This window comes from Miniopterus natalensis, chromosome 15 (assembly GCF_054644295.1).
Source record: "Miniopterus natalensis isolate mMinNat1 chromosome 15, mMinNat1.hap1, whole genome shotgun sequence".
Classification (NCBI taxonomy): domain Eukaryota; kingdom Metazoa; phylum Chordata; class Mammalia; order Chiroptera; family Miniopteridae; genus Miniopterus; species Miniopterus natalensis.
The window spans coordinates 33293916-33315073 of record NC_142095.1 but is presented as its reverse complement, the minus strand read 5'-3'; the positions used below and the strand labels follow the sequence as shown (position 1 = coordinate 33315073).

The window sequence follows — 21158 nt, the reverse complement described above, 5'->3', positions numbered from 1 at the left end:
TGGGAAACAAAGATCAACATAAGTATTTCTGCCCCTCAAGAGTTCACAGGCAAAGGACTAAACACAAGATTGTAATAAAGGATAGTAAGGCTCAGAATAGAAGGCCAGATGTGCGGGAACCACTAATTCTACCTAGGAGAGTTAGGAAGACATCATGAAAGAGGGTATCATTGGAGCTGGCATTAAAGGATGGTTAGGAGTTGGTGAGACAAAAAGAGGAGGGATGAGAGGGAAACATTTTAAGCAGAACAAAGGCACAAACAGGGAAAGATTGGGAGGTAGAAGAGGATATGTAAAATTCAGAGACAATGGATTGATCTAATGTGGTTATAAGAGCATAGGCCTATTATAGAGAAAACACCTGAAAATGAAACAGGAAAACTGGCTGAGGCCCCATCACCAAGACTTTATACAGACTTCACCTTGTAGGCCAGAAGTTGCAAACTGGTGAGCCATGAGCTCAAACTGTCCTGCTGACAAGTTTGTTCAGACACTGCAGTGTTGTGTGTGTGTGTTGTTGTTGTTTTTTATCTGAGCTGCCATTTAAAAATCAGGAGATTGTCTTCATGGCCTTGGATTTGGCAAAGAATTCTTAGATGTGACACCAAAAGTATGAGGAAAAATTTTAAAAATGAATAATCTGAACTTCACAAAAATGAAAAACTTTTGTGCTTCAAAGAACACCATTGAAAAAGTGTAAAGACAACCCACAGAATGGGAGAAAATATTTGCAAATCATATACGTCTGAAAAAGGACTTGTATGAAGAACATATAAAGAATGCTTACAGTTTAATTTTAATAAGAATTTTTTAAAATAAAAATCAGGTAATTTTGTTTTAAAATCACTAAATGAATGGGAAAGTGAATGAATGAATGATAATGAAGATTCCCTTGAAACACTGAAAGAACTGACCATTCTGGGCTCACATTTCATGGCCATAACAGACTGAAGCTGAGCAATGGCTGCCTCCTCTAGGTGAGCTTCCTAATCAGCCACAGTCCCCATGACTCCCCATTGCTTCCCCAACCCAGGCTGCATTCCCATTGAATCCTGTTGAAAGCATCTAAGGGTTCTGAAGGAGGTTGTCCAATCACTCTACTGCACACTCTTTAAAACTGAGCCATCTGGTGCTCAATCAGAAGTTTTTTGTGTTTTGTGTTGTTTTTATTTTCTTCACTGATTTTATCACCATATTCCAAGAAAATTCTTAGGAAGCCAAGAATGTATCATATACTTTGCATCTCTCGCAACACCCAGCACAAATCTAAGAACAAAGTAGATACTCAATGTTTACTGAATGAATGCATAAATGAATGCATTCTCTGTAATATTCTTCAATACCTGCTTTTCTTCCCCAAAATTAGAGTTTTGCTATTAAGATAGACTAAAATGATTAAAGGTATGTAATAAAAAATAAAACACTAAAGTCAATCACTGCATTTCTATTTCAATTTTCCATTAGGTTGAAATGGAAATGGGAATTCTGAATAAATGTAGAACAGACCATTATGTCTGACAGCAAGATGAATTAGAGCCCAAGATACTGAAAACGCATGCAAATAAGATTACCAAATACTATCAGTGGTCTTTGAGGGAATTGTGAAAAATAGGACAGGTGCCAAAAAGCTGTAGATGGGCAAATGTTCTAATTTCAAAAGGGGAACAAGTTATAACTTGCCAGTTCCCGGCTAGAGAATATGATGTCACTCTCAGGCAAGGTTCTTGAACAGATTTGTAAAGGGACATTTGTGAGCACCTCAGACAGGAAGTACTGTCCATTTGGAGCCAGCACAGGGTCACTAAGAACAAATCATATTAAATTCATTTCATTTTCCTTCTCTCTGACAAGGATCCTAGCCTAGTGGATTGAAGAAATATAGCAGATATAAATATATATAGTGCAGTGACGGGTGGGCAGTAGAAAGGCTAATTCAACCCTTGAGCTATATTAATAAAAGCATTACATACAGCATAAGAGACGTGAATAGTTGTTCTCTTTCTCTGATCACATCTAGAGGATCTCATTTAGAACTCAGTACCACTCTTGAAGAACGCTTTTGATAATATCCTCTTTTGGAAGTCTATTTGGCAAAACCTCTTTAAAAGCATAAAGCTCTCATCCAGATTTCTGGCATCTGTTGAAAAATGGAAAGACCTGGCTGGCTTACATTTTTAAATGGTCAACTGGTTGAATCCAGGTAGTTGACATGAGAGTAAAGGACCTGTGCTCTCTGGCCCATCATAATCACCACCACCCCTTCTTATGTTGCCCTCGCTGAGGTAGTGGACCAGTTGCCACAAATCATCTTCCTTGTCCATCATCACTCATTTATTCTACCTGCCAACCACCCAGCGGCACTGGAGTTTGCAACCCAGGATACAGAAGATTCAAAGGAGAGTGAAGATAAGCAGCAGTGAAATACTGTAAATCAGCAAAGGAGGATAATCATAGTCCAGGGGCTATGATCAGAGTCTCCAAACATCCAATGGGCAGTGGTGGGGAAGAAGCATCTTTCTTGTCCTATGAAGCCCCAAGAGGCAGATATTGTAGAACCAATAAATGGATGAGAGACTTATTTAACCTAACCACTTAAAACAGCCAGAGCGGTCCAAAGATAGAGTATGTGGGCTTTGGAGGTGGTGAGTTCCCCATCACTGGAAATGAGCAAACATATGGTATACTACTGCATTGCAGGTATTTAATCAAAGGAATTCAAGTATCTGATGAAGCAAGAGAAGGCATGAGTCTGAAATTTTTTACAACAGGAAGGAAAACTGCTTTAAAACATTCCCTTTGTTAGGTTAATTAATTCTTCACAAAGAGATAAAAGAGAGTACATTTACAAAGAACTCAGTATCATATTTAAAAATCAAAAGTTCCCCTCACAGAATTCACAGAGTAAAAAATATGTCTAACTAGATGGGGTATTTGCAACAAATTGGTCAAATGCTACCCAGGGAAAAAGGTAACTGGCATCAGGCATTATTTTTAGTGATTGGTCAAACATTCTTCAAAGGCAAGCAACAAAGGCAAGGGATCAAAGAGGGAAGACAATGGAATGCCATCAAGAGGCAGCCAGCCCCACCACAAAACTGCCATCTGCTACTGACATCAACCCTTCCAGGGGCAGTTGCCGGCAAACTACGTACCAGGGAATACTGGGCCTGGCAGAAAACCAGTTGCCTTCACATTTCCAGTCTTGTGACCTTGGGCTAGTCATTAAACATTATGAAGCCTCAGTTTCCTCATCTTTAAAACTGAGTGCATATGAACACTTTCTGTACCTGTGTAGACCAAGATTAGTGATGTCTGGTAGTGAGCCACAGAAACTGGAGAGCCCTGTACACACAATAATTATAATGATGATGAACACAGAATTATTGAAAGAAAAGATTCCAGATGGTTTGGGGCACAGCAGCATCCTGGCCTTAATCGTGTGGGTGTCAAAGCTATAGGAATAAATTTAAACTCCTGTAACTAGAATGCAGAGGCGTTTAGAGTCTAAAGAGACAAGATCATTTGGGCAAATTTCCTGCTGAAATGCATTACCTTGTACTTGCAAATTAGTTGTTAAAATAAAAGGTGAAATGTAAAGAGTAAAAGAATCAGCCAGAGCAATAAATGCTTAACAGATCTTCCAGCAAAGTTCACGGGCCCAGTGGTAGCAATCCTTCAAAGTTATCAGCACATTTCCTACCAAGACAATGCTTATAAAAACCCCAGCCTGTCCAAAACTCAGCATCCTCTTCTCTATTATGGCATTTTTCATTGGAACCTCAGTTTTAAAAAAAAAAATCAGACCAATTAGTCTTAGAAAACATAAACTCCATAACTGGGCTTTTGTACTGAGTAGTCAGGTGAATTCAAATCTCTGACCAGGGCTTGTTTCTAAATTTTCAGCAAGGCTGAAACATCATACGTCACTGTTTTCTACACTGAACTGAAAACTAAAAGGGAGACCAGAGGGTTTTCTGCTTATTTCACCCTGGGGTCTACCCAGAGGTGATTAGCATGCGAGGGTCGACCAGAACTAAAAGGAACAAGACAGTTGGCGAGACTGGAAAAAAACCAAAGCTCTCCCCTGATGACTGCTCCCCTCCCAAAGTTTCCCAAGCATCTGAAGCGTGTACAGCAGCTGTGACTGCCCAGCCTCCCACTGTTCCTGGGGAGGTGATCGCCTTCCTGGGTCACTGAGTCTTTAGCTGCAGCAGCACCTAGAAGGTGTGGCAACCTCAGATCGCCTGAGCTCCAAATAACCAACTTGCTCAATAGTCCACTCATCACCTCAAGGGGAGGCATCAACATTCACTGAAGATGTATTCTGTCTTTACTCTTTCTATGACAGGCCACAACACACCCTGTGTCGCAGCAAGAACTGTGACCAGAAAGAAAACAGTTGCTAAAAGGGGCAAGCCCTGGCTTCCCTAAGGGTGGGTACAACCTCAGAGAAAGGGTGAGCATGGTGAATGGTGCTTTTAGGTTTTCCTTGCCAAAGCTAAGCCTAGAGCTCCTGAGGGTGGGAGAAGCCTGGCCTGAATGAGGGTTCCGCCTGCATCTGTCTAGGCGATTGTGTCCAGTGTCCTATTTTGCCTTGCTAGTGTGGATTTAGGAAGCGGCTTCTGAGAGGGGTGTGTGCCCAGTGGCACCAAAGCTGGAACAAGCAGCCAGAGGTCATCTCACCCGCCTAGCAGGTCTCCCCTGGCACCACGAAAGCCAGGCAGCGCCTACCAGCCTACACAGCGCACTGAGCTGTTGCCTTTGAATGAAAGCTGATGACCCTAAACACTAGTGCATGAAAGGTGACTGGGGCTGCACACTGCAAGAGAATACATTTTCTGCACCAAGCTCCCTCTTTATACCTAGATGCCTGCATTAGTTTGGATCAATATGCACCATAACAGCTAATCCATTGCAACCCAGGCCAGCCAAGAGACTCCGACAAAGCAGTGCAGCCTCCCTGAGCTACTTCCCTATGCACATGCATGTGAATTCCAGCCCAGAGAAAGGCGCAGAGGCAAAGCAACAACATAAAGGAGAAAGAAAAAACATAGCAGACCATAAAAAATAGAAACCATGTTAAGGGACTTTTAGGAGGGGGAAGGTGTGACTGTCAAAATGGCCTTAGAGTGACATGTCACAGCCAAGATGATGGAGTATCCAAGACACTCCTAAAGCCGGGGTCGGATTCTCCTCGCACACCTGCAATGCAGTGATCGCTGCCGCTCCATAATCCATACACCCAGCACCAGCGCTCTCTGCAGTTGAAACCAGTCTGGACTTGTACAGCTGCCACTGTTTCTCCTCACAATAAGATTATTGATGCATAACAACATTTCATCATGGCAGGGAGGAAGGGGGGGAGCCAAAGCAAGGGAATAAGGAAAGGGGGGGGGAGGCATGACTCCCCAGCCCGCATCTCACCTTTTATTTGGGCTTCATACTCAGCAATGATCTCTTTGTCTTTCTTGAACTTAGTTTGAGATGACATCTTCCAACGTGGCCAAAGGCACTGGCAGGCTATTTAATTTATTTCTCCTTTTCTTCCCGTATTCTCTCTCAAGCCTTGGTAATCACACGGCTCTGATCGATTTCACAGGTTTAGGGGCTAATCTCTTTTACTTGGCTGCAGAGCCAGGAGAAAAATCCCTCTCCTTCTGGAAGGAAAATTCTCTTTACTCGCCGAAAAATGTCTCTAGTCACTTGGTCTGGTCACCTCCTCTTGCAAAAGAAGAATCACCAACCAAGGAGCACGGTAACCTGCCCCAGATTTTCAAGATTTTTCTTACAAAAAATAATAATCAAGAGCACTCGCTCACATACACACACACACACACACTCTCACGCGTGCACTCGCACACTCATCTGGACACACACATACACAAAGTCACAAGGCACACGCGCGCGCACACACACGCACACACACACACACACACACCCACCCTCACTCACACCCACTCACCCGCTCACACACACACACAAATACACATCCAGGAGAGGTGCGGCGCCTCCTCGGTCGTGCAGTCAGCCCCTGGCTGGCTTTCCAAGGCTCTGCTAAAGAGATGGTCAGGTTGCCAAAGGGCCGGTCATCTCGCATCCTCCCTCCCTTCAGCGCCTCTGGTCTGATGTACAGTGAGGATCAAAGCCAGAAGAGCGAGAAGGAAGTTCTCCTGCTGCAAGGCTTAAGCTCTGGTGAACCCGGAGCTGGACTGCTCGCCCTGCAGGGCTGGCTGAGCACTCCCCCACCAACCTCGCCCTCGTCACTAAGCTCCACCTCCCGGATTTTATAACAACTGACACATTGTAGCCTACAGGAGAGCAGAACTCACTGCAAGCAAAAAAGGGGAAGAGACGCTCACAAAAGGGAAGGCAGCAGGAAAAAGAATAGGGCTAGGAAGGTCAGAGCGGTCCCTGTAAACTCCTACCATTAGCAGTAGGATTAGGGAATTTTATTCCAAAATCTCTAAAAGGTCCACCTTTTCTTTGCACCATGCAATTTATCCTATTTCTCAAAGCAACAGCTATGTGACAATTTGTCACTCTGTGGAGATTGTCTAGCAGAGTCAAGGGGCTGGCCCATGTAGGCAAGCTCATTAATATTTGTTGAGCAATTGCAGGGTGGCAGGGACAATGTCAGGCATTTCAAACATGCAGCTTTGCAAACCCACTGAGGGCAGGGACGCTGGAAACACCCAGCTGCCTCCGTCTCTTGCTGGGCTTTAGGCAAATTAATTACTCATTGAGCCTCAGTTTTCTCACCAATAAAATGGGCTCTCTGGGAGCTTTTTCATTCTGTCTTTCAACAAATATTTATTGAAAGCTTACTATAAGTCAGGCATTGTTCCAGGTACAGGGATACAGCAATGATCAAAATAGAAAAAAAAAATCTTTGCCCTCCTAGAGCTCCAAGGTCTCCACATCACACAACTCCAAGAATTCACCACATTAATAAAAGCAGCCCAGTGCAGAACTCGGAATACAGTGCGAATGGTGCCTCCTGGAGTTGTGCAAGGCAAGAAGCCCTGGAAGGGGCAGATGAAAAATAAACAGAGTAAGAAAATTATTAGTATGGCAGAAGATGATAAATGCTATGGGGAAGAAAATATTGCAGGGTAGGGGATGGAGGAATGATGGAGGAGTGATGCAGGAATGATGGAGCTCTTGGGAGCCAACAAAAATATAAAGCCAAGTTTAGCACAGTGCCTGGCACATAGGAAGAACTCAATAAGAGATAGCAATTGTTACTGCCCCATGATATCCCCCAACAACCTAACAACATAGCATAAGTATCCCTCTTTCACAGATGAAGGAATAGAGGCACAGATAAGTTCACCAGCATGCAACCCTAGGCTGTCTGACACCAGATTCTGCCCATGCAAATGCTCAAAGTCTCCTGCATTCTACTGGAGAGCTGAAACCCATTTCACGTGCCATTAAGGTGGAATAAGATTAGAAAATGAAATCAAGCACCATATAGGGTCACTGACCATTGGAATTTCACATATTAAGATTATCATTAACATGCATTATCCTGAGAATGGTAGTTTCACAAATTTCCCAGAATAGTCTTCCCTTTGCCTTTTCTGAATATATAATAAATTACTTGACTCAAGTTCAGAAATGAATAGATTATCCATGCCAATCCATTGAGGCTTCCTAGAGAGGGTGGCAGTTGTAATGGGTTTCCCCAGACAGGCATGGCTAGGGGGTTGTGGGCAGCAGGGCATTCCTGTGGAGCAAACAGTATGAGCTAAGGTCTACAGATGGGAACGTACAGGACCTGCTTGGAGAAAGCACAGGGAGGAGTCCAGCTGTTGAATCACAGGGCTTATTCCAGCTTTGTGCCCAGAGACAGGAGGTCACAAAGTTCATACGTCACAACTGGCCCACAGTCATTGCCATCACCCCCCCCCCCCACCTCACCCTTCCCATGGGCACACTCAGGCCCTCTTAGGTTCCCCTTTGGACTGGTTTAAAGCAGAGAATACCACACATGTTACCTAAGAAAGATGAGCTCAAAGATTACCATTCCTGCCTCAAGCCTAGACTCTCAAAGAAAAGTAGGAGTTAGCACTGCACACCTCGGCATGTAGCAGACTGGATCCCCTACCTGGCTCTGCCACTGATCTGCTCTGAGAACTAGGGCAAGTGACTTAACCTGCTTTTTGCCCATTTGAGGCAGGAACAAGTAAATGTCAGCTATTCTCTTCATTACTAAAATTTCAAATCCACAAATATCTCTGGGAGACGCATGTGTAGGGCACTGAGCCACAGGAATGTCACAAAAATCCATATGAGTTCGAAGCAAAGTATGGTATAGAGTTATGTGCTAAATGGCAGGAGAAGTTGGATTGTGGAGTAAGACAGATGGCGATTTAAATTCTGGCTCTGCCGCTTACCAGCTTGTAGAAGGCCTTAGGTAGCTCCTGTGCCTTCTCTGAGACTCAGTCTCCTCATCTATAAAATGATGATGATCTCACTCATTGCACAGGACCTAATGTGATCGGGGATTTAAAGTGCCTGGCATATAGCAGAAATCCCACAGATGTTATTTCTTTTTTAGGGCTCAACCATGCTGGACCTAGGGCAAGAGTTGGGGGCCCCACAGATATCTGGGTTAAAAGCAGGAAGAGAGGAAAGAAGAAAAAGGGAAAGAAAGAAAATTGTTTTTCCCTGGCAAATATATCAACGCACACAGTGAATCACATCATTGGGAATCTTCTGCCCAAGAACAGGTGATGTGACCTGGGCAGGTCCCCTGGCACAGTGTCCTCACCCTTTTCCTTCCAGTCCTTCCCACAGCTTACTCCAGTCTCCCAGCTGCCCTTCTGTGACACTCCCCTCTATGTGGCCACTTCTTCCTTGCTATATGAGAACCAACTGCCATTCCTGATGTTCATCCCCCACATGACAGTAACAGAAACCAGATTTCTCCCCAAAATAAATGAGATATGCAGCAGGAAAAGGGGCTCTACCATTGATGTGTGCCAACCTCACAGGATGGGGGGTACATTCCATTTTCCTTGGGCTCATTTCCTGAATTCTTTTAGATATTCCTGAATTATACTAATAGCTAGTATTTATGGAGCCTTTGTTTCATACAGGCACTAGGCCAAGCACTCTATATAGATTTTATCACTGACTTCTGCTGCAGCCCAATAGGTCAGGTGCTATAATCATCCTTGCTTTACAGGTGGGGAAACAGAGGCACAGAGCAGTAAAGCAATCTGCCCAAGATCACACACCTAGATACTGAGTCACATTCAAGCCCAGGCCTGACCAACATCAGAGCCCAAGGACTTAACCAGTACATGATTCTACCTCAGAGCCATTGTCATACGAATAATGGCTGTTAAATATTGAGATTTTTTTTCAATCGATAATGTTCCACCTAAAGTTTGCTATTTACAAAAAAGAATTTGGGCCCTTGCTGCTGTGGTTCAGTTGGTTGGGCATTGTTCCGTGCACCAAAAACTTGCTAGTTCAATTCCCAGTCAGGGCACATGCCCAGGTTGCAGGTTTAATACCCAGTAGAGAGCATGCAGAAGGCCGCCAGTTGATGTTATGCTCTCACATTGATGTTTCTTTCTTCTCTCTCCCTTCTTCTCTCTCTAAAAATTAACAAAATATATATTTTTAAAGAATTTGGGTTAAAAATACAAGGAAAGCATGTCACAAGTGGCCATTGATGAGGTTTAAATTACAAGTACAGCTGAATTACACAAAATCCACTGAACTGGTTTCTTTTCTTGGTAGGGAAAAAAAAAAAAAAAAGACTATTTGAAGGAAGAGGACCAGAATAGTTTTTGGCTTAAGGCAATTTTATTTTTCTGGTCAAATATGAAACCCTCCTAAGATGACTAATAAGAGTTGACATCTTTTGTGACATTCTCCATGTTGCTACCAACTGAAGTATCCTTGGCCGGCTCAGTGAATAATCCTGTCCTTCAATCTCTGCTCTACAAAATGAAAGAAAAAAACAGAACTCAGCTAGTTAGTGCCAGAATTTGATCCAATTAATAATGATGATTACAACATGCTTATTTGTATATATTGCTATTTTAAAAGCCCTTTCATATCATTTCTCTTATTTGATACTCACAGTAACCCTGGGGGACAAGTGGGGCTGTTTTTAATCCCTGTCTGACTGATAAGGAAATGAGTGGATAAATGGAAGCTTTGATGGGAGAATTATTTTATAACCTCAAGTATAAGGATGACCTTCCTAACTGTGTCACAAAACCCACCTGACAGATTCAATTACATAACAATTTTTTCAGAACTCTGCCTGGCAAAAGCCACCATAAGCCAAGTCAAAGACAAATGGCAAACTGAAATATAATATTTGCAACACCTATCATAGGCCAAGGACTAATTTCTCTGATATACAAAGACATACTAATTTCCCTGATATACAAGTCAAACAAATATTTGTACATGAATGTTCATAGCAGAACTGTTCATGATAGCCAAAAAAGTAGAAACAACCCAAATGTCCATCAACAAATGAATAGATTTTAAAAAATGGTTTAATCCATACAATGGAATATTATTCAGCCATAAAAAAAGAATGAAGGCTGATGATGCTACAACATGGATGAACCTTGAAAACATTATGCTAAGTGAAAGAAGACAGGCATAAAATGTCACATATTGTTTGAGTCCAATTATTTAAAATATTCAGAATAGATAATCCCATAGAGACAGAGAGCAGAAGAATGGAAGAGGTGGGAAATGGGGAGTGACTGCTTAATGGATATGGGGTCTCTTTGGTGATGATGATGTTCTGGAACTAGATAGAGGTGATGGTTGTACAACATTGTGAATGTACTAAATGCCACTGAATTGTTAACAAATTGCTAATTGTGAATGGTTAATTTTATGTTACGTAACTTTTACCTCAATAAAAATTAAATATTAAAAAATGTTCCTTCAAATCTATAAGAACAACAGCCCAGTAGAAAAATTAGTAAAGAATATGAATAACACTTCAAAGAAAGGGAAATACATATGAAATGTTAATCAACCTCATTCCTAATGAACATGAATCAGGCATGGCTGAATCTAGGGACTCTAACCATGTGGACAGGATACTATGTGTCTTCCTCCAGCTCTCCGTTCTGCTTTCCTGTATGGTGGCAGGCTCTTCCTGTAAGATGGCAAATGTGGCCCCCAACAGCTCCAGGCTTGCATTCCCCCAGCTTGGCAATTCCAGCAAGGAAAGCAGAGTCTTTCCCAGTAATTCCAGAAAACGTCCCAGGAATGGTCAACTGGCCCAGGCTAGAGTGAACAGCTATCCCTGAACCAATCACTGTGACCAGGGGAATAGAATGTCTTGGTGAGACCTGGATCATGGATTTGCTCCTGAAGCTATGGGATAGGGTCAGTTCCAAACAATCCACATGGCCAGAGAGATTCCCAAAAGAGGATCAGGGCGCTATTGCAGAAGGAGAAAGAATGGATGCTAGATAGGCAAAATCAACGTGTATCTGCTATGTAAAGGATGTGGGAAAGCCCTGGCCAAGTAGCTCAGTTGGTTAGAGCATTGTCCCAATGAACCAAGGTTTCAGGTTCAATCCCAGGTCAGGGCACATACAAGAATTAACCAATGAATGCATAAATAAATGGAACAAGTCAATGTTTCTCTCTCTCTCTCTCTTGAATCAATAAATAAATAAAAAATTTTAATGTGGGAAAGAAGGGAAATTCACAGAAGAGATCCATGGAAAATGTAATAAAGCAGCTTAAATATATCCAGCTTTGATGTTTATAAAGCACCTTCTCATCCATCATCTTGATCCTCACATAGCCCTTTAAGATAGGTAATATTACTCCCATTTTACAGATGAGTAAATGAAGGCATGGGGAAGCTGAAGGACTTTCCCAACGGGAAAGTCAGGCAAGGAACCAGGGCACCTGACCCTGTATCTGGTGTTCTTTGCCCTAACCATGTAGGTGCCACATTTTACTGAGAGACACTGTGGTGCACATAGGAACTCACAGGTCTCAGGTACCTGCCTACTTGGCTCTGTTAGGAAAAGGAAGGAAGTCAGTCTCTTAGTAATCATAACCTGTCACTAAGCCTGAGGAGAGTTGCCAGCTGATGCAGCAGAAGTCCTCTAGCTTTTCAAGAACTGCGCTTCCAGTTATACAGCCCAATTGTCCCCTTGCCCATCCACAGGGATCATGAGTCACAGCCAGGCCTCAGAATCCTAATCCTGAAAAAAACAGAAAGAGGAACCTTAAAATATCCAAGCCCTTGACTCCATCACCAACAGAGTTGCTCACTTCAAGGATGGTGAGGCCTTTGGCTCTCAGCCTCCGTAAGGTTCAAGGGAACACTTATTCCATCTGGTGAGACCTTTGCTAGATGAGCACTGGCCACTCTCCCCATCTGTCACTCACTCCTCCCCAGAGGAGGAAAATGACTTAGCCAATTGGTGAATCAGGGAGGAGAGACTGATTTCACTCCTTAGCCTCTCTTTTTGGATCTGTCTGCTTACAGGAAGGGTGTTTTCTGCTGTGCTCTCTCCACCTTGCAGGAGGAGCACAGCCAGCTCTGCCCCTGTGGAGAACACCTGTGGTGGCCCCAACTAGCTGGGAGAGTCTGTCTCATTCATGGATGAAAAGTTAACTCGCCGGCCCTTTTGGACACAGACCTAAACCATGTCCTTTGGTCTAGTTTTATCATGAATAAAGGTTACATTTTGAGAAGCAGAATAACAAGAAATTTCTGGAGCTGGTTTGGAAGTCTGGCTCTGCCACCTACTAGCTGCATGACCTTGAGCAAGTTGCTGGCTGGCACCCAGTAAGTACCACATGCGTGTTTCTTCAATAAATAAAAAATCTTCATCTGTCTGTCTCCTTTATCTACTCTCAGTCAGTTGGAAAGGAAGGGAAGAAAAGTATGACATGCTCACCCTACAAAAGTCCAACACTAAAGAACTTCTGCCTTATTTGTCTAACCACTATGCTGTACACATCAAATTAATACAAAATAATATTGAATGTAAACTGTAGTGGAAAAATACAAATTTTTTAAAACTTACAGCTTTTTAAGGTTTTTAATTGTGAGGCATGAGGTAATCACAGCAATGCATAGTCGTGGGTGTTTTGTCAGGTGGCCAAGAGGTCTTAGTTCATCCCAGCTGCTATAACAAGATAGCACAGACTGGGTGGCTTATAAACAACAAACATTTATTTCTCACAGTTCTGGAGGCTGGACGTTCAAGATGTGGATGCCACCATGGTCAGGTGGGTCATTGACTTCTTCCGGGTCACTGACTTCTGGTATCCTCACAAGGCAGAAGGAAGTAAAGAGCTATCAGGAGTCTCTTTTATATGGGTACTAATTCCATTTCTTTTTTTTTCTTTTTTTTTTTTTTTAATATATCTTTATTGATTTCAGAGAGAGGAAAGGAGAGGGAGAGAGAGAGATAGAAACATCAATGATGAGAGAGTCATTGGTCGAGCCCGCAACCTGGGCATGTGCCCTGACCAGGAATCGAACCCTGATTGCCTGGATCCTAGGTCGATGCTCAACCGCTGAGCCACGCCCCGCCGGGCCTAATCCCATTTCTAAGGGCTCCACTCTCATGACCCAATCATCTCCCAAAGGCCTCACCTCCTAACATCATCACTTTGGGTGTTAGGATTCCAACATGTGAATTTTGGGAGGGGAGGGCAAAACCATTCAGACTACAACACCACAGTATAAGGATTCAAGCCAAAGCCTGCAGACCAGTAGATGCCTGCCCAGGTAATAAATCCTCAAGATAAGACGGGTAAGGAAGTGAAAGAGACCACAAAACAAGCTCATAGGGAGGATGTTCCAGGATCAGGACAAAGAGACTGACCAGAGACTCCCAGAGTCTCAGCATCCTCATCTCTGCACTGGAAGGATAATATGACTTCTTAAGGTTCTTGGAAGGAGTACATGAGATAGTGAATGAGAGGTCTTATCTCGTAGATATGAGAAATTATTAAAGTGCCCACAGAGCCTGTGTATGCAGTTAACAAGTGTGTCCTGGTCACCTTAGATGCCATCTATGGAGTCTAAACAAGAAACAAGAGATGATGTGACTTGGTCAAGGTCTTATAATTCATAAATGTGGAAGCTGGGCTCTAAACTTGGTCATCTGATTCTACTACATCATGCAGGCCATCAACTGCCAGTAGATTCATAAGAGATCTAGAGGAAATCAGAATAAGAAACAGGGAACTCATGTTAAATTTTCACCTTGTCTCAGTGTTATGGACTGAAGGTTTGTGTCCCTCCCTAAATTCATATGTTGAAGCCCTAACAACCAATGTGATGGTATTTAAAGGTGGGGCCTTTGGGAGGTATTTAGGGTTAGATGAGGTCCTGAGAGTGGAGCTTCATGGTGGGATTAGTGCCCTTTCAAAAACAGACACCAGAGAGCTTGCTCTTTCTCTCCACCCCCCCTCCTCTGCCATGTGAGGACACAACAAGAAGGTGGCCATCTGCAATCCAGGAAGAGGGCCCTCACCAGATCTCAACCATGCTGATACCCTAATTTCAGAGTTCCAGCCTCCAAAACTGTGGGAACACAAATTATTATTGTTTAAGCCACCAAGTCTGTGGTATTTTGTTATGGCAGCCTGAGGTAAGGCACTCAGGTTAAGAAACCCAAATCAACTATTATTAGATTCAAAATAATAATAATGGAAAAAGGAATGGCATAGGGAAAGAAAATAACTATACCAAAGAATATAAATAGATTTTTATTAACTCATTTACTTACTCATTCAACATATGTATCTTAAGTACTTCGAATGGGCTAAGCATGCAAAGAGCGAGACACAATCATGAACCAAACAGACGTAGTCCAACTGTCATGGAGATCTTAGTTTAATGGAGGAGACAGGTAAACAAGCAATTATAAATCAATGTGATGGAGAAGTATAGGGTTCCATGGGATTTCATGGTAAGAGCACTTGATCTGGACTTGGAGAGCCAGAGACAGCTTCTTGCAGGTGGAAATTTCTAAGCTGAGCCTAGAAAGACAGAGAGCTGGAGACAGCAAGTCCGAGAAAAGTGTTCTGGACAGAGGAAGTAGCATGAGCTGAGACGAGGAAGTAGCATGAGCTGAGACGTGATGATGGGTGTAGCTGAAACCCAAGCTTCCTGTGGAGAATGGAGGAGATGATGCTGGAGAGAGACATAGGCCAGGGTGTGAAGAGCCTCCTGCGACATGCTAACAAGTTTGAATTTTAGCTTGGGTTCAGTCGGGAGCCCCTGAAAGGAACTAACCTCATCAGATTTGCCTTTCAAAAAAGGTAACCCCAGCAAGCAATGTGGAAACTGGACTAGACTAGGCAAGACAGGACTAGAAAGCAGAGGAGAGGCTGTTAGCATCATTTAGGGGAGACACAAAGGTAAGTTACACAAGATAATGCCATGTACTGCTGTACTGTGAAGACTGGGTACTTCACAAACATTGGTTGACTGTATCCTTGTATCAGCAATGGCACACACTGGGTACTATTACTGTCCCTACATTTTCAGATGAGGAATTATCTACTGCAGAGCTGCCCATCTGGGGTTAGCTACTCTCTCTTTGTCCCTGATGACCAGACCCCAGCTTCTCTCATCTGGACAACTTTAACAGCCTCCTTCCTGGACCTCTGCCTCCCTACCATCCATAATCAACCCAGGAGCCGCAGTAAGCTTTTAACATGGAAATCAGATCACATGACCCCTCCCCTGGTAAAACTCCTGCAATGGTTTTCCACCACTTAAGAGTTATATGCTTAGTCTTTCCCATGACCCCAGACCATTAGGCCGCTACCCTGCTTCTGACCCCATTTCATACTGCTCTCCCTATGGCTCTCTACTCCAAGCCACAGTAGCTTTCTTGTACTTCTTGGAGGCTCCAAGGACTTCCTGTCACTCAGCATCTTCCAGGACCTTTGCCAATGTGTCACCTTCTCAGAGAAACCCATCCAGACCACGCTGTTCAAAGGGCAACTCTACCCCTTCCTCTAGTTTAGTTTCTTCACAGTACCACCACATCCAAAGTGATCGTATTTATGTATATGTTTGTTCAGTTAATGACTCTTTCCAGACCCTCCACACCCCGCCCACAGTAGACTAGTGTGTCTGATAGCACTTTCTATGATAGTGGAAGTGTTCTGTACCTGTGCTGTCCCACACAATAGCCACCAGCTTATTGAGCACTTGAAATGTGGCAAGTGTGACTGAAGAACTGAATTTTGTATTCGACTTTATTTTAACGAGTTTAAATTTAAATGTAGTGGTTGTTGTACTGGATAGAGAAGCTCTAGAGTGTAAGCTCTAAGAAGGCAGGGACCACGTCTGTCACCTTGTCCCACATGCCTACAACAGTACCTGGTAGTAAGTGGGCAATAAATGATTCTTGCGTAAATGGACAAAGATACGAACAAATGAACAAGGAAATCCCTTCTGACCTCCTCTTGGCACTGCTCTCCCCCTCTTGCTGCAGGCCTGAGGCCTCCCTCCACCCAGAGGGGAGGGGGAAGTTGTTTGCTATAGTGACCTCAGGCATTTGGCAGAAACACCAGGTGCCAGGGCAGCAGAGACAATTACTCCCTCCACTGCACTCCATTTGGAGCCGAACACCCCCTGTGAGGAGGTGGGATGGTAATGAGGCCTTACCAGGCCCCAGTAAATACTGCAGCTGTTTCCTATACAGTCATTTGGGCTTTATGGAATGTGGAAGTGGCTCGGCCTATAAACCCACGTGGGTCACTTTATTTGTCTATTCCTCCTCCTCCCCTGTCTAATGTTGGAAGGCACTAGGAGGGAGAATCGAGTCAGTGTCGGGTCAAGAGGCTGAATTCAATTAAAGTCTTATTTGGACCCAATCTCTTTTAGGAAATGAAATCAACATCGGGCTGAATAATATATTTTTTGCAAGTTCGGGTTCCTCCTGGGCTCCATTTAGGCAGAAAGATAATTCAGAACAGACATTCAGTCTGGTCTTATTTTTACCCAGCGAGGATTAGGACATCTACATAATCCCATGGCAATAAAATAAAGTTATACTTCCCCTTGTAATAGCCCCAAACAATGACTGAGAAAGATATGGCTCCTAAGGCCTCTGAGAAACATTGCTTCACCTTGTTAACTGTGTTCAGGATCAAATAGGAAAGGAGCAGACACAGATGCTTTGAGATAGTAACAAATATGAGACAGAACAGACAATGGTTTCAGAGACAAGACAAACAGATCAACTGCACAAAGGAGGCTCCAGTTGAACTTCCTGGAGAATCCATGTCATGCACAGGCAATGGATGCTATAAGGGGTCTGGTTTCCATTGGTGAGAAACTCATGCACCTGCTCTGCAAGGCTGATATGGAGGGACAACAAAAAACTTGACCACTTTACGCTCCCTGGCGCATCTCTCAGCACGACCAGTCACATCATCGGAGATGCTTCAGGAAAAGAGCTGTATTTTCTCTGTAGTTTAGAAATCATTCTTTACCTGAGAAGCCTCTATGTGATAGTAGGGGACAGGGAGCATATCCCCAAGTGCTATCTGGACAACAGCTAGGTTCCAGAGTATCAGATGCTCTAAAAATTATAATAATAGTAACAATAGTTGCATATAGGAAGCCCTGACAATGTGTCAGACTCTGCGCAAAGCCATTTTCTACAAAATTTCAGTGAATTCCCATAACAACTCTAAAAAAACTACAGCTCTCCCCATTTTATAGGGTGAAAAAGAGGAGGATTCAGAGAAGTTAAGTCATCTGCCTTCCTGGAGAGGCCCACACAGAAGAAACTGAGGGTGACCTCTGACTAACAGGCTGCAAGGAACTGAGACTCTCAGTCCAACAACCCGTGAATCCTGTCAACAACCACATAAATCAGCTTAGAATCAGATATGCCATGGACTGCATTGTGTTCTCCCAAAACTCATATGTTGCAGCCCTACACACCAAAGTGCTATTATTTGTAGATGGGGCCTTTGGGATGTAATTAAATTTAGATGAGATCATGAGGGCAGGGCCCCATGATGGGATTAGTGTCTTTATAAGGAGAGACCAGAGAGCTTGCTCTCGCTCTCTCTCCATCCGTGTGAGGGCACAGCAAGAAGGTAGCTGTCTACAAGCCAGGAAGAGAGCTCTCACCAGAGCCCACCATACTAGCACCCTGATCTCAGACTTCCAGCCTCTACAACTGTGAAGACATAAATGTGTGCTGTTTAAGCCAACCAGTCTCTGGTACTTTGTTTTGGCAGCCCAAGCTGACTAATATAATACCATTCCCCAGTTGAGTCTTCATATGAGACCTCAACACCAGGTGGCACATCAACTGCAACCTTGTGAAAGACCCTAAAGCAGAGGACCCTGAGGAGCTGTACCTGGATTCTTGATCCTCAGAAAGTGAGCTAAATGTGTATGTTCTTATGCCACATTTTGGGGGTAATTTTTTACTCAGCAATAAAAAACTAACACAGTCACACAACCCATAAGTGCTTCAGCTCTGATTCTAAATCAGGTCAACCTGGTCCCAGAATCCACTTATTTTTGCACTCCTTCACACTGCCTTTCACATTTTCTTCCTTCTCTTTCTCCAGAAGCACCAATACAGGAACCTACTGCTCAGAAACAGTCTGATGCTGCTCCTTTTCCTGCTGCCCTGTCCACCAGGGATAAGAACAGGACCATGCACACTTCAGGAGGCAGCAACACAGAGTGGAAAGCAGGCAGAATCTGGAATTAGGTGATTGGATTAGAATCACAGCATGGCTCGCATACAACAACTATGTGACCTTGGGCAAGTCACTTCCCAAATTTGAGTCCTCACAGGCCATCTCTTGAAAGATTGTTTCTTGTAAGATGACTAGGAAAGCCTTTATGTGGAGGGCTATACTCTGGGAACAATTGTGGATAAGGTTCCTTGCCCTCCTCTTTCAGCCTTATAAATATTATCTCAAGACAAGAAAAGTCAATGGGCATTCTCCAAGGTGGACCAAAGTTAAACCTGCCAAACTGAGTCTACCAATGGATGCAGTGCTCCTCAGTAGTGCTATGTCATGAAGCAAGAGAGAGGGTTATTGTTCAACCAGAACGAAGGACCCAGACAGTGTCCTCCAAAGAGCCACATAGTTATCTTTCCTTCAAGAGGTCGCCTCTCCCATAGGCATGGCTGTGTCTGCCTACCTAGACTCCTTGAGACTGATTCTTATTTGAAAACCACAAATGTCAGCCTGCTGTGTTATTTGCCTGGATAAAATTGTTACTTGCCAGTTCTACATGAGACAAAATCTGCTTGTAAATCTTCCCAAGTACAACTGGAATCATTGTACCCAAACACATTTCCAGTATCATCATGCTATATGGTGATGACAGCAAGTAAAGGAAGCAGTCCATGAATGTGGTCATGCTGGGAAATAATTATCCCAAGAGAAGGCAAAAGTGAAAACAGGTCACATTTAGCATCATTACCATACTTACAGACCACATAAAATTTTTTTACCTATCATGACATGGTACTGCTCCTGATAAATTGTTACATGAAATGACAGAATGTAAAAATGTGAATATAGCATGATCTCATCTAGGAAAGAAAAAGGAAAGGAAAGAAAAACATTCTAAGGAAATGGTTCTCCAATACATGTATATGTATTAGAGACACCAGGAGGACTTTTTTTTTTTTTTTTTAATATATCTTTATTGATTTCAGAGAGAGGAAGGGAGAGGGAGAGAGAGAGATAGAAACATCAATGATGAGAGAGTCACTGATCAAGCCCACAACCGGGCATGTGCCCTGACCGGGAATCGAACCCTGATCGCCTGGATCCCAGGTCGACGCTCAACCGCTGAGCCACGCCAGGCTGGGCAGGAGGACTTTTTAAACACAATGCTGGGCCCTACCCCTAGGGTTTCTGATTCAGTAGGCTTGTGATGAGGACAGAAATTTTGCACTTTTAACAAGTTCTCTGATGTTGTTAGTGTGGACACCAAACTTTGAGAACAACTATTAGAATAAAATATGCCAAGATTCATTGGTTACCTATAGGAAGTGGATCTAAAAACAATCATTTTTAATGCTACACAATATTATACTATATTAGTGAATGTTGATGATAAAGGGCATCTTTTTTTATAATCAAAAAAAAATTCATGAGTAGTAAATTTTTAAATATGTGTGAGTCAAAAGTGTCAATTTTCTATGTTCTCTTCCATGTAAAATTCAAAATCAGACAAACCTAATCCATGGCGATAGAAATCAGAGTCTTGGCAATGGTTTTTTTGGATATGACTCCTAAAGAAAAAGTAACTAAATAATAAATTAACTAATGGGATGGCACTAAACTAAAAAAAAGTCTGCACAGCAAAGGAAACCATCAACAAAGTGAAAAGGCAACCTACTGAATGGGAAAAAATATTTGATAAGGGGTTAATAGCCAAAAAATATAAAGAACTCATACAACTCAAAAGCAAAAAAACAACAACAAGCAATCCAATTTAAAAATAGGCAAGTAACTTGAATAAACATTTTTCCAAAGAAGATGCATATGCCAATGGCCAACAGGTACAAGAAAAGGTGCACAGCATCACTAATCATCAGGGAAATGCAAATCAAAACCACAAGATATCACCTCGTGCCTACTACAATGGCTGTTATCAGAAAGACAAAAGATAACAAATGTTGGGGAAGATGTGGAAAAAATGGAATCCTTGTGCCATGTTGATGGAACTGTGAAATAGTACAACCATGATGCCAACAGTATGAAGGTTCCCTAAAAAAGTCAAAAACAGAACTACCATAAGATCCAACAATTTCACTTCTGGGAATATATCTGAAGGAAACGAAAACACTATGTCGAAGAGATATATGCTCTCCACTCCCAAGTTCACAGCAGCATTGTTTACAATAGCCAAGACGTGGAAATAGCCTAATGTCCATTGACAGATGACTAAAGAAGTTGTGTTATTTACATGCAATGGAATATTATTCAGCAATAAAAAGGAAACCCTGCCATTTATAACAACATGGATGGACCTTCAGGGAGGGCGGTCAGTGAAATTGGAGAAAGGTAGTCAAAAGGTACAAACTTCCAGTTATAAAATAAATAACTACTGGGGGACATAAGGTATAGCAGGCTGATAGCAAACACTGCTGTTATATTTGAAAGCTGTT

At 42.9% G+C, this 21158-nt stretch overlaps 1 protein-coding gene and 1 long non-coding RNA gene across 3 annotated transcripts in view; both read right to left on the bottom strand.

The window, feature by feature from the left end:
* SRGAP3 (SLIT-ROBO Rho GTPase activating protein 3) overlaps window positions 1-6195 on the bottom strand; it is a 216020-nt gene extending 209825 nt beyond the window's left edge. For both annotated transcript variants that reach the window (XM_087825009.1, XM_016210005.2), the window contains exon 1: window positions 5425-6195. In XM_087825009.1, coding sequence (XP_087681135.1) covers window positions 5425-5491 — 67 coding nt within the window. In that variant the 5' untranslated portion in view covers window positions 5492-6195. The remainder of the gene's footprint in view (window positions 1-5424) is intronic.
* A 3649-nt stretch (window positions 6196-9844) lies between these two features.
* LOC107534789 (uncharacterized) overlaps window positions 9845-21158 on the bottom strand; it is a 70381-nt gene continuing 59067 nt past the window's right edge. The window contains exon 4 of the long non-coding RNA XR_015715716.1: window positions 9845-9959. This is a non-coding gene — a long non-coding RNA (uncharacterized LOC107534789). The remainder of the gene's footprint in view (window positions 9960-21158) is intronic.